The following is a 12,786-nucleotide window of genomic DNA, read 5'->3' as shown; positions in this document are numbered from 1 at the left end:
ATCGGGCTCCCTGCTCCGCGGGAAGCCTGCTTCTCCCTCTCTCACTTCCCCTGCTTGTGTTCCCTCTCTCACTGTGTCTCTCTCTGTCAAATAAATAAAATCTTTAAAAAAAAAAAAAAATCTCAAAAAAAAAAAGTTAAACATGGAATTACCATGTAATCCAGGAATTCCACTCTGAGATATATACATACCCAAGACAACTGGCAACAGATACTCAAATAATCACCTGTACATGCAGGTGATTCGGTAGCACTCTTCACAATAGCCAAGAGGTAGAAACAACTCAAATGTCCATCAACTGACAAATGGACAAATAAGGTGTGGTATATACATTTAATGGAATATGATTCAGCCATAAAAAGAAATGAAATCCTGACTGACACAGGCTATAACATCCGTGTAGGATGAGCCTTGAAAGCGTTATGCTGCAGAAAAGAAGCCAGACACAAAAGTTCACATATTGTATTGCCTCATGCATAGGAACTATCCAGAACATTTTTTAAAAATATTTGACAAGATAGTCCTCAGTGCTTTTGTTGATCATACACAAGCCATGTCAGGCAGGGTGCAACATCTCAGCTTTAGATTCACAGAATGCTAGAGTGGGAAGTAATTATTTTGTCCAACTTTTCTTAAACTTTGGGTTCTCCAAAATACTGGGGGTGGATAAAGTTGTAGGTAGAGACCACCAAGTTCACCCAGTTGATGCTGATTTTCTTAACTTGTTGCAGCAAGGGAAAGCGTACACACCAGTGAACCATAGGGTATCTCAGTAAGAGGCTCCAGAAAGGGGCTTTTTGTAGGGTTTGGGTTTGCACTAAATGATTCTAAGGTGAGAAGGCTGGGGAAGAGACATCAGGCCAGAGTTGGAGGTGGTCATGAAGTGGGGTGGTTTAATAATTGGGCTCACAAATCTCTGTTCAGCAGGTGGGAGGGATGGAGCAAGTCAGCGGAAGGCATTGGTAAGAAAGACTTAATCACTCAATGTTAGTCCCTTTTTTTTTTTAAGATTTTATTTATTTATTTGAGAGAGAGAGAATGAGAGAGAACACATGAGAGGGGGGAGGGTCAGAGGGAGAAGCAGGCTCCCCGCCGAGCAGGGAGCCCGATGCGGGACTCGATCCCAGGACCCTGGGATCATGACCTGAGCCGAAGGCAGTCACTTAACCAACTGAGCCACCCAGGCGCCCAATGTTAGTCCCTTTGCGGCCTTGGGAAAGACACTGTTTTCTGTTGGCTTTTTACTGGCCTCATTTATGACTGTTGGGAACATCACAGTCTGCTTATCAGGGCTGACTTTCACTTTCTCGGGTCCCACAAGAAGTTACTGGCTGTTCCTAGAAGAATGAGATCTATATAAGCCTAAAAAGAACTTGTTAAACAATGTTAAATGATACACTGGGCTTCCTGGAGTTTTTAAACGTCGTAAAGGGAATGGTGAATCTACCAAGACACCTCTTGTTTATCTTCAGCACGGCTCCCTGAGCGATTCTGTTCAAATATAAGTCAAAATGTCCAGTGGTTTTTCGTCCCACATGCCCAAGCATTATCGTTCTGACCTCTTTTCCTCTTTATCCACCCCTCCTCTCTCTCCCCCTCTTGTCATCCTCACCTCCTCCATCCTCCTCCTGGCCAGAATGCTTTTCCCCACACGTTCCCTTCTCTCCTTCAGGTCTTTGTTCAAACGGAACCTTCCAGTGACACCTTCCCTGCCCACTCTTCATCAAACCCTCCCCCCCACACACACACCACCAAATGCTTTATTTTTCTTCTTCGTACTCATGGCCATCTGAGATACTCTCCACTCTATTTTTCTTGCCTGTGGTCTCTCTGCCCATTTAAGCAGGGATTTTTATTTATTTTTTACCCATGTTGCATCCCCAGGACCTAGAACCCTGGCAGGCACATAACAGGCACTGAATAAAAATGTGTCAAATGAATGAATGGGCCAACCTCTTCCAAACTCCTTCTGCAAGAGAGTGGTGAGTGAGGCCTCTGTATTTTCCGTGTACAGAAGATAAAGAAGTTTTGGAAGAACACATGGGAAGTCTGAGACTCTTCAGGGTTTCACGATTAGCTCCCCATATCTTCTCACTCAAGCCAGTCAGTCTCTCCTTCAAGGTCCACCCACCAGGCTGGAACTGAACACCACGGGTCACTAGATGGCACTGTTCACCAAGAATCATGGGATTCTCGGCCCTCTCTCTGGCTCCCCTGAGGCCTTTGAAATCACTTTCCCCCCAGAGATGAAAAATTCTAAGGAATGGTTACCGTTCTTCACACCAGCTCTCTAGACCAGGAAGAAACCCAGAGTCCTAGAGCACCACTTATTAGCTAGCCACCCTCGCCCATGAGCACAAGTTAACCCTTTACCTGGGAGCAAAAGATGTTTCTAGGTATGTCTAGTATAGTACCCGTGGCAAATCTAAGCAAAGCTTTGGCCCCCTTTGAAAAGCTCCAGGCTTCATGCCCTGCCGCTTGCACTTGGCCTGTGGCCCTCTTGGCGTAATCCTGCCTCCGTGTCTCCACCCTTGCCTCTCTGTCCCTTTAGTGAATGGAGTACAGGTTAAGATGCCAATTCTGTCGCGGGCTTTGAGGCACCGCATTCTGAGAGGAAGCATGGAATGAGAGGGGACCTGGAAATGTGGTGGAAAGGTGATTGCAAACCGTATCTCCATCACAGACTGCCCCAGGACCTTGAGCAACTTAATGCCACATCTCTCAACCTTGGTTTACGCAACTGGGTGATGGGGATAAAAATCTCCGGGACACGACATGTAGTAAGCATTAAATGAGAAGATGTATGAGGCTTCAGGCCAAGCTTTCTATAAAGCTTTGCTTTCCATTTCCAGATGTCACCTACATTCATACTCTCAAACTTAAGTCGGGGGGGAATGGGTTGACCTGACGAACACTTCTCTAGAATCCTGGCTGGTCTTAAGATGGCCCAGGGAACAAAAGTTCCGTGATCCAACCTCTCTACGTTGCCTTGACTAATAGACCGTTAGCTCAAGGTATGTCTGCAAATGCACGCATAGAAAGCTACTGTCTTCGTGAATGTTAGCCGATGAGCAAGTATTTATGGAGAACCTGCGATTGCCTCAGCATTTTAAGATTCTTCTGGGGGGCGCCTGGGGGGCTCAGTCATTAAGCGTCTGCCTTCGGCTCAGGTCATGATCCCAGGGTCCTGGGATCGAGCCCCGCATCGGGCTCCCTGCTCAGTGGGAAGCCTGCTTCTCCCTCTCCCATTCTCCCTGCTTGTGTTCCCTCTCTCACTATCTCTCTCTCTCTGTCAAATAAATAAAATCTTAAAAAAAAAAAAAAAGATTCTTCTGGAAGCAAAAATAAGACAGATGGCGGAGAGAATGTAGACAAGGACACCAGTCCGCTCTTTAATGAAATACCATTGTTTCTTGCTCTTGAGAGGAAATATATAAGTCAAGAATACTAGAATGGTTGTTGGTTTTTGCCCCCCATCCACCCTTTTTTGACTGATAAAGCCAGATATAGTGCTTCCATTTGGGGAGCAAAGGCACATGTTAGGGACTGTTTATCCATTGCAGCCTGCTGTTTAGCCATACCTCTGGCTGGGTACTTCCTGTTTGCCAATCTGATGGATCACCTCCTTTCCCAGAAATCACCCTACGTTCCAAGCCCTTACCTCCTACCCTAGAATAGTAAGGTAGGGCTGACTCCTTGAGTCTGTGACACATCACCCTTCCCTCTCCCCTCCCCCAAGTCTTACCTATTTTGCATTGTCCCCAGGCCCTTCCTCCTTCATCCTTTTCTCAAAGTACTACCATTCACTCGTCCATTCCGGTTCTACTCTTTCTCAGCTCACGTTCTGAGTGCTGAAATGTATCAGAAAAGGAAAAGGAGCTTATTTCCTATGACTTGATTTTATAAAAATAGAACGGGTTTTATACAAAGAAGGGGACAGGAGTGGTATTTGCTCACCTCGTAGTTACTCTAATTATAGACAGTTGGGTGTTGTGGGCAACCATACTGGGTGACATGAGGGTTGCATCAGACAGGATGTGTCATTTCCAACTTCCCCTGTCATTGCCCTGTGCACTCCCTAATCAGCATTTTAAAATTACAACCTGATTGTTGCACAAATAGGAAGGCTTCCCATTAGCTGAATTGTGGCCTGCAATTTTGTATTACCAAGGATACTTAATTCCCAAGCTCAGCTTTACGCTTCCAGATTTTGCTGATTTACCATTTCCCTAGAAATAATAGACATTTTGTCTGAGAAAAGATAGACACTTAAGCATTTCAATTGGAAGAAGGACAAAAAGCTGAAATCTTGTTTTCCTTGTGGTAAAGTGTTGTATTCCCCTCCTCCAGAGAGTTTCTGCTTCTGTTATTTGGTGTTGAAATTTCTGTTCCAAGAATGTGGAAGGATTAGGATGCCATCAACCCAACATTTAAATCAGGAGTTTCCGGGCGCCTGGGTGGCTCAGTTGGTTAAGTGACTGCCTTCGGCTCAGGTCATGATCCTGGAGTCCCGGGAACGAGTCCCATATCGGGCTCCCTGCTCAGCAGGGAGTCTGCTTCTCCCTCTGACCCTCCCCCCTCTCATGTGCTCTCTCTCATTCTCTCTCTCTCAAATAAATAAATAAAATCTTTAAAAAAAAAAAATCAGGAGTTTCCTCTCCCACAGAACCTAGAACTAGAACTTAGAAAAAGAAAAATCAGCCTGACATTACATGAATCCAACACCTCTGAATTTATTTGTAGCATTTTCTTTGGATTTTTTTTTTTTTTTGAGGGTGGAGCCTCTCAAAGAGACTGCTTCTGCCTTGAACAGAGGTCACACACTGGACCTCCACAAACCAGATCCAGCCAGCTGGTATATTTAATTTGGCCCACACAGTGTTTTTTAAAAATAAGAATTGGTCATCAACATTTTAAATTTTTATGTAAAAATATAGGTTTATGTAAAATAAATATTTATTTAAAATTTATTTATATAAAAATACAGATTTCTGTATTATCTTAGGAAAAATAAAACCAGATGAGGCAGCTCTGGGATGTTATTTCCACATGCGTGGTGGTGGATGGTGAACCACTAACTCAGTGGGAAACATCCAAGGGGAATCATTCATAGGAAAGATGGGGCTGGGAAGATGATCAGTTTTTACCTATATCTCTAGGCCTGAACCGTAATCCCAATCAGCATTCAGTTCTGCTATGTCAACATGTAACTAATTGCATCTTCCTGAATACCTGCCCAAGCATCTAGTTTCTGAAAGCAGTGCCATGAGCTTCCACCTTCCTAACCACGGAATCCAATTTGACTCTTCCCTGCCACACCACCCCTCCTCCATCAGCCACCGAGTTCTGTGGTTTATTCTCCCCAAACTTCACTGAGCAATGCGATAGCTACCAGCCACATTGGTACTTAAAATGTGGCTAGCGTAAATTGAGATATGTTCTAAGTGAAAGGGATACATTGGATTTTAAATAATTATGCTAAAAAATAATCTAAACCAGCCGATGAATACTTTTGCATTGATTACCAATTAAAATGAGACTTTTGACATATTGTGTTCAATATATTATTAAAGTTCATTTACTCATTTCTTTTTACCTTTTTTAAGGTGGCTTCTAGAAAATTTAAAATTACAAATGGGGTTCACATCTGTGGCTGACATTTTCTTTCTTTGGCTCATTATCTTTCTTTTGGAAAGCATTGCTGCAAAATATCTCTTCATGTGACATGTTAGTGGTGCTAATTATAGCTACAGTGGCAATCATATTACAATATATAAGTATGAAATCAACATGCTATACACCTTAAATTTATGCAATGTTATATATCAAATGTATGTCAAATATATTTCAGTAGAAAAAAATTTCTCTTGGGTTTGTCCTAACCTTTCTAGCCTGTATCTCACGTCCCTTCACTCCTAGAATTTCACATTAGTCTAGACTTTTCCCCCTTCTAATCTATTCTGCACACCCTGGCCAAGTTTATCTGCCTAAAACACTGCTTTTATCATGAAACACTCCTGCTCAAAAACTAACACCAGCTCCCAACTCTAGCCCATGAAGTCTAAACTACTGAGAATAACAGCTTCCACTATAAAAACCTTATTCCACACTTTATTTAATTCTCCAAACAGCCCAGCACCTAGCCTACCAGACTCCTGGTTTTCTAAATGGCTGAGCTGGGAGTGGTAAGGAGAAGCACCTTTGATCCAAGAGGTAACAAAAATGATGCAGTTAAAGCATCCAAACAGAAGCTGTTTTCACTTAGGATGGTTTATACAACACCTCACAATCAACTAAAGAGCAACCAACATCTGTGGATCTATGAGCTGAACTATTTTTACATCAGTTGAGAGAAAGGATAATAGCACTGAGTGAAGAAACTGTTATATTTGCACTTCAGAAAACCCAAACCAGAAATACAACCAGAAAAGTTCATATGAAATAGTGCTCTTCACTCATCCATTATAGGTTTGTTTCCAAAGTATGTGTGTATACACACATATGTATACATAGCTTTGTCACAAAATAGATAAATTTTAATTATGCCAATTTGAAATACTGTGGCATAACAATTAAAATGTCATCTCATCTCAACTTGAAAAGTATGAGTTAAAAATTCATCAGGAATTATATAAATCCAAAGCCAGCAGAGCTACTGATTTATAAGCTGTGTTGGGTATTCTACATGGCAACATGAATTTAACCTGGGAAGAGAGACTCTTGTCAGGATTCATGTCAAATTTGTGAATTTTGAATTGTGCCATCTTCGAGATCTCATCCCTTTCATCAAATACACCAGCTAACACACATTTTCTTTCTTTTTTTTTTTCAACTACAGATCAAATGGATTTTGCCAAATTTTCCAACAGAGTGGTTGGGTGCACCGGTCTTGATACCAGACAAATCCACCTTCTACCATTCGCTGTCTTACTTTAGACAGGTTATTTAGCTGTTCAGTTGACTCTTTATAAAAAAATTGGGTATAAAACATATTTTCCTGTTTTATAGGAATTCAACGAGATCATCTACACAGTTAAGACAGTTCTTGGCATGTAGGAAGAGCTCTCCACGGCAGGGAAATCGGTAAGATAACTTCAGATCTGTCCGGCTTTAGCGTCTCATTTTAGAAACTTTTCTCTAAGCAGCTTGAAGACTCTACAGAAGGGCGGGGCTTTGGCGTCTCACGCTCTCTACTAACCTCTGTAAGTTTAATAGAGAGCTACTCGTGACCGGGGTTTGGGCGGGGTGGGACCGAGCGCGTCCGCCCGCCGCCCCCGCCGCCCCCGCCGCCCCCGCCGCAGCCCCACCGCAGATGCCCGGAGGCCAACAGGTCGCGCCTGAGCTGCACTCCTTCTCGCCATCTCCCGCTTCGCAGCGTCTGGCAATGACAACACCACCACGTGGCCTGCAGCCTTGCGTCACGCGCCTTCGCCCAATGGCGAGCCGTCTCGCCGAACTGGGGGCGGGGCGCCACCGGGGCAGTTCCTCCCGCAGCTGTCGTCAATTGGCCCAGGGGGCGCCGTGGGCGTGGACTCGTAGCCAATGGCGGCCGGGGGTGGGGCCCCCGCCCCCTCAGGGGCTTAGGTTTGGCTAGGACCCGCAGGAGGGGCCCGGCCGGGCCTGGGCGGGCGGAGCGAAGCAGGGACGGGGCGGGGCCAGGAGCGAAAGGGGGCCGGCGACCCGGCCCGCCGAGCCGGCGCCAGCGGGCTGCTGAGGTGGCTGTCGCCGGCTCGGAGCTGCGGCTTCCCCGGGTCGAGTCCCCGATGGAGGCCGAGGCGGCGGATGGCCCCCCGGGCGGGGTCGAGGCGGCGCTCAGCTGCTTCTCTTTCAACCAGGACTGCACGTAAGCAGCTGGGTTGGGGGGGGAGGGAAGTCGCGACCAGGGGTCTTGTCGGGTCGGCAACCTGTAGCCGGACAGGCATGGGCCTACGCCCCAAGAGGGCGTCGGCGGCCCGGCCCGGGCGGCCCCGGACAGGCTCGGTCTGGGGGGCGGGGGGCTCCCCCTCCCCCGGTGGGTGTTCGAGCGCCCCCACCCCCGCCGCGGGCCGAGGGCCAGGAGCGGCCGGCCGAGCAAGAAGGGCGGGAGTTCGCGGGCGCAGCGGGGCGGGAGAAGGCGACGGAATCCAGTGGGGGCAGAGGTTAGCGACCGGAGTGGGGGTCTGGGGAGGGAGGAGGAGAAGCCAAAACAAAGGAGAGGGGAGGGGAGGGGGGAAGTTGCGAGTTGACCCAAGGCGCGGTTGTTGGGGCCCAGGAAGATGGGAATCCAGGAAAAACTTTCCCATTTGTCCTTGAGCATCTCAACGTGGCATCTGGGCAGGGCCTGGGACAAAGAGGCAGCCTATCCCTGTGGCCAGGCCAGGCCCTGTCCGAGCCCAGCCCAGGGCATCTCGCCTGCCGGCTCGGGGTGTCAGAAACCTTTCCACCCCTCTCAGTTTTCCCGTAGCCCCCCTCGGCCAGGCAGCATCTCCTTCTCCGAGTCCGAGAGCCCTTTCCCGGGCCCAGGCTGCCTTCTCTGAGAAGCACGAGCTCCAGTTGCTTTTTGAGCGGATTTTTAATGTTTCACTTCGATGTGCACATTTGGACTTTGGCCAGAGAGTGAGTTGCAGAACTGTATTGCAGACATCTCAAGGATTCAGTCCCTTCGAAGCAAACGCCTGTTTCCTTCCCTCTTTTCATAGAGTTGTTAGACGCCAGTCCTGGGGACCATATGGAATAATCTCTTTGGAATGTGCACCCAGAGCATCAAGCAGCGATGACCGCTTTCCAGTTTCCCACTTCCTGCTGTACCAGTTTCTGTTGTGTTCCTTGTTTGGAGCCTGCTTCAGGCTTGTGCTTTGGCTGCCTGTGACGAGGCTGTGCTAATATTGAACATTCAGTGGTGTAATTAAGGCCATGCTGTACCATAAGTAACTCTGGCTTTCATTCCCTTTGTATTTCTGTTTAAAAACACCCTATGCCGAACAATATGCCTTTGTTCGAAAAAACTGTGTAATCGGGTAATCGGATAGCTGGACAGCTTGGTTAGATGAGTGACTTTGAAGCTTTTTTTTTTTTTTTTTAACCACAATCGACAATAAGAAATACATATTACAACATCCCGTAATACCCACATACATAGAATATCCCTGGAAAGTGATTCATTAAATAGTGTTTACCCCTGCTATGTGTGATCCCTTCTTTTAAAGGTGTTTGTAACTCACTGAACTGTTTTTAAGATCAGCTGATTGGTTGAGACCTGCAGTTTATAGAAATGATGGTGTAAATAAAATTCTGACGTTTTGTAAGTAGCATTTTGCAAGAGAGAATGGCTGTTGAAATAAATGCCAGAAGGTTTTCTTTCCCAACTGAACACAGGACAAGGAGGGGAGTCAGTTTGCTTACTGGAAGTAAATGTTCTAAATTCTGCTTTGTAACATTGTTTATTAGATTTTTTTTAAAGAGTTGGTGATTTTTTACTCTAGCTGAGTCCCAGCTTTCTATAGCACTTGGGTAAGAATGTTATTTTCAAAGCTGTTGGGTGCCTGGAAAGTTAATTTCCTTGTCTCTACTGTCAGTTCTGTTTTCTTGGATGAAGGTTCTGCTGGACAGCTCTGTCTCACCTATAAATAAAAGTTTTTGTCACAGTCAGTTGCTTTGAGCCAGAGAGGGTATGACATTGGATTTTAAAATAAGTCAAGACCCTTACGAATGCATTTAGGGGTATCAGTGTGTCTTTTTCTCTAAGTGCAGGCTGAGTTTGGAATCCAGTATTACAACTAAACTTCTTCGATCAGACTTCCCGTTCGGCACTGTGCTAGACACTTTGGGTACATGTTTTCATTTGATTGGCAGTATGTATTTGTCCCAAGCCCTATTCCTGTGAGAGGTGATGAGAGGTTTTTTTTTCCTGCAGGAAGGCCCTATGAATAAAATAAGGTTGTAGTTTGAATTCCTTGATTCGGCATCTTTTGTGGCCATTGATCAATCATTTAAAACATGATAGTAATCACACTGCCATTTTCTCATGTACAAAATTCTTCCATTCTAGGAGCAGGGCTTATGTTTGAAAATTATTTTAAATTGCCAAAAATCTTTTGGTTCATATCACAAGACCCTAGTTACCTTTTTTCCCCTTACTTGCAAGCTTTAGAAACCTCAGTTTGCTACTAAATGCATCTGTATTTATGTGAAAAAGTCCATGTGAAGAACGTTTAAAACCAGCAATCTCTATGGAGTGTATTTTAAAACACTTTTTTTGAATCATAGGAATAAAAAGGAGGTTTTTAAAGTTGAGGTATAACTGACATACAGTATTATATTAGTTTCACGTGTATGACCTATTGTGATTCAACATTTGTATACACTGGGAAATGGTCACCACAATCAGTCTACTAAACATCTGTTAACTTACAAAATTAATGCAGTATTAGCTACTGTATTTCCCATGCTATACATTAGCCCCCATGATATATTTATTTTATAACTGGAAGTTTGTACTTCCTGATCTCCTTCACCAATTTTGTCCCCCCCCCCCCCCCCCCCCCGCCAATACCCTTCCCATCTGGCAACCACCAATCTATTCTCTGTAACTATGAGTCTGGGTTTTGTTTTCTTCTGTCCATTTTGTTTTTCTTAGATTCCACATATAAGTGAAATCATGTGGTATTTGTCTTTCTCTGTCTGACTTATTTAGCATAATGCTCTCATCCATGTTGCTGCAAATGGCATGATTTCATTCTTTTTATGGCTGAGAAGTATGTGTGTGTGGGCGCACGTGCGCGTGTCTTTATCCAATCATCCATTGATGGACACTTAGGTTGTTTCCATATCTCGGCTATGTAAATAATGCGGCAATGAACATAGGGGTGCATATATCTCTTTGAATTAGTATTTTGATTTTTCCTTCAGAAAGATACCCAGAAGTGGAATTGCTGGATCATAGGGTAGTTATATTTTTAAGTTTGAGGAACCTCCATACTGTTTTCCAGAGTGGCTGCACCAGCTTGCATTCCCACCAACAGTGTAAGAGGGTTCCCCTTTCTCCACATCCTCGCCAACACTTGTTATTTCTTATCTTTTTGGTAATAGCCATTCTTACAGGTATAAGGTAATATCTCATTGTGGTTTTGGTCTCCATTTCCCTGATGATTAGTGATGTTGAGCGTCTTTTCATGCGCCTGTTGGTTATCTGTATGTCTTCTTTGGAAAAATGTCAATTCAGATACTCTTCCATTTTTTAATCAGGTTGGGGCTTTTTTTGTTGTTAAATGAACTTATATATTTTGGATATTAACCCTTTGTTGCGGATATTTTCTCCCATTCAGTGGGTTGTTTTTTCATTTTCCTGATGGTTTCCTTTGCTGTGCAGAAGCTTTTTAGTTTGATGTAATCCTATTTGTTTATTTTTGCTTTTGTTTCCCTTGCCTTTGGAGTCACATCCAAAAAACATCTCTGAGACCCATGTCAAGGAGCTTATGGCCTGTGTTTTCTTCTAGGAGTTTTATGGCTTCGGGTCTTACACTGAAGTCTTTAATCCATTTTGAGTTTACACTTGTATTTGAGTATCAGATAGTAGTCCAGTTTCATTCTTTTGCCTGTAGCTGTTTTTTGAAGTTTTAAGATGCTGCTGGCTTGCCTCTCCAGTTGCTGTTTGTCACCATTAATGCTGAGGTTCTGGGTGCCAGACCCCAGTTCTGGGCACGCTGCTGCTCTCGTGCAAATGTCTAGCACACCACTTTGCCCCCCGCCCCCCGCAGGTTGGAGGGCTGGGAAACAAAAGCATCTCCCTCCTGGTTAAAAGTTGACCAAAGTCTCCTATCCCTATGTCCCAGGGAAGAACAAATGTTTGGGTAGGAAAAAAACAATTCCAGGGAAAATCATGTGACATCCTCTTTTTTATTTTTAGGCTAATGAAACAAGAGCCTTGGCCATCCAGGCTTGCCCCAGTAAACTGCTAATATTCGTATATGCTTACCTGTGAAGAACAAATATCATCTTTGCCAATATTTGCTTTAAATGAGGAAGCTGGGCTAATTTTTAGGTCCACTTAGGACTTTTTTTTTTTTTTTTAGATTTTATTTATTTATCTGACAGAGAGAGACAAACAAGAGAAGGAACACAAGCAGGGGGAGTGGGAGAGGGAGAAGCAGGCTTCCTGCCGAGCAGGGAGCCCGATGCAGGGCTCGATCCCAGGACCCTGGGATCATGACCTGAGCCTAAGGCAGACGCTTAAGGACTGAGCCACCCAGGCGCCCCCACTTAGGACTATTTTAAGGTCCACTTCAGTTCTGACATCCCAATTTCCTAGGGTGGAAGTGCTCAAGGTCAGACTGCTTATTCTGAGTGTGCTCTGGGTGAGATTTTGCTCATCACTGAAGTATTGAGGGCAAAGCAGGAGAGAGCTGGATGGGGATCCCAGCTGCTGAACAAAATTGACTCCTTTGCTTTCATCCTAAAGCCAAGGAAGCCTGGGTTTACACTCTGTCTTTATCTATTGGTTGAAAGTGAAAAAATAAGAAAACAAGTTTTTTTGTTTTGTTTTGTTTTTTAGCCCATATTGTTCCAGATGAGTGTTTAGTTTTTGTTTTGTTGGTTGGTTGTGATACTAGCTTTGTGGAACATGGTATAAAGCAGAGTTCTCAACCCTGACTGCACATGGGAGTACTTGAACTAAAAAAAGAAAAAGAAAAATAGAGGAAGAGAAAGAGAGAGAGATGGGGGTGGGAGAGAAAGAAAAAGAAAGAAAGAAAGAAGGAAAGAAAGCATCTGATTAAAAAGCTCAGGGTTGGAGGAGGAGGAGTAAATAAT

At 44.6% G+C, this 12,786-nt stretch overlaps 1 protein-coding gene across 1 annotated transcript in view; it reads left to right on the top strand.

The window, feature by feature from the left end:
• Nucleotides 1-7,663: 7,663 nt before the first annotated feature.
• Nucleotides 7,664-12,786, top strand: part of WIPI1 (WD repeat domain, phosphoinositide interacting 1) — a 32,947-nt gene continuing 27,824 nt past the window's right edge. Inside the window, exon 1 of the mRNA XM_045888583.3 lies at nt 7,664-7,843. Within this exon, the coding sequence (XP_045744539.1) occupies nt 7,764-7,843 (80 nt within the window). The 5' untranslated portion in view covers nt 7,664-7,763. The remainder of the gene's footprint in view (nt 7,844-12,786) is intronic.

The sequence above is a fragment of the Mirounga angustirostris genome, unplaced genomic scaffold, assembly GCF_029215605.1.
Source record: "Mirounga angustirostris isolate CCGP_5_RB_7025 unplaced genomic scaffold, mMirAng1.0.hap1 SCAF_17, whole genome shotgun sequence".
Lineage (NCBI taxonomy): Eukaryota > Metazoa > Chordata > Mammalia > Carnivora > Phocidae > Mirounga > Mirounga angustirostris.
This window is presented reverse-complemented; position numbering and strand designations above follow the sequence as displayed.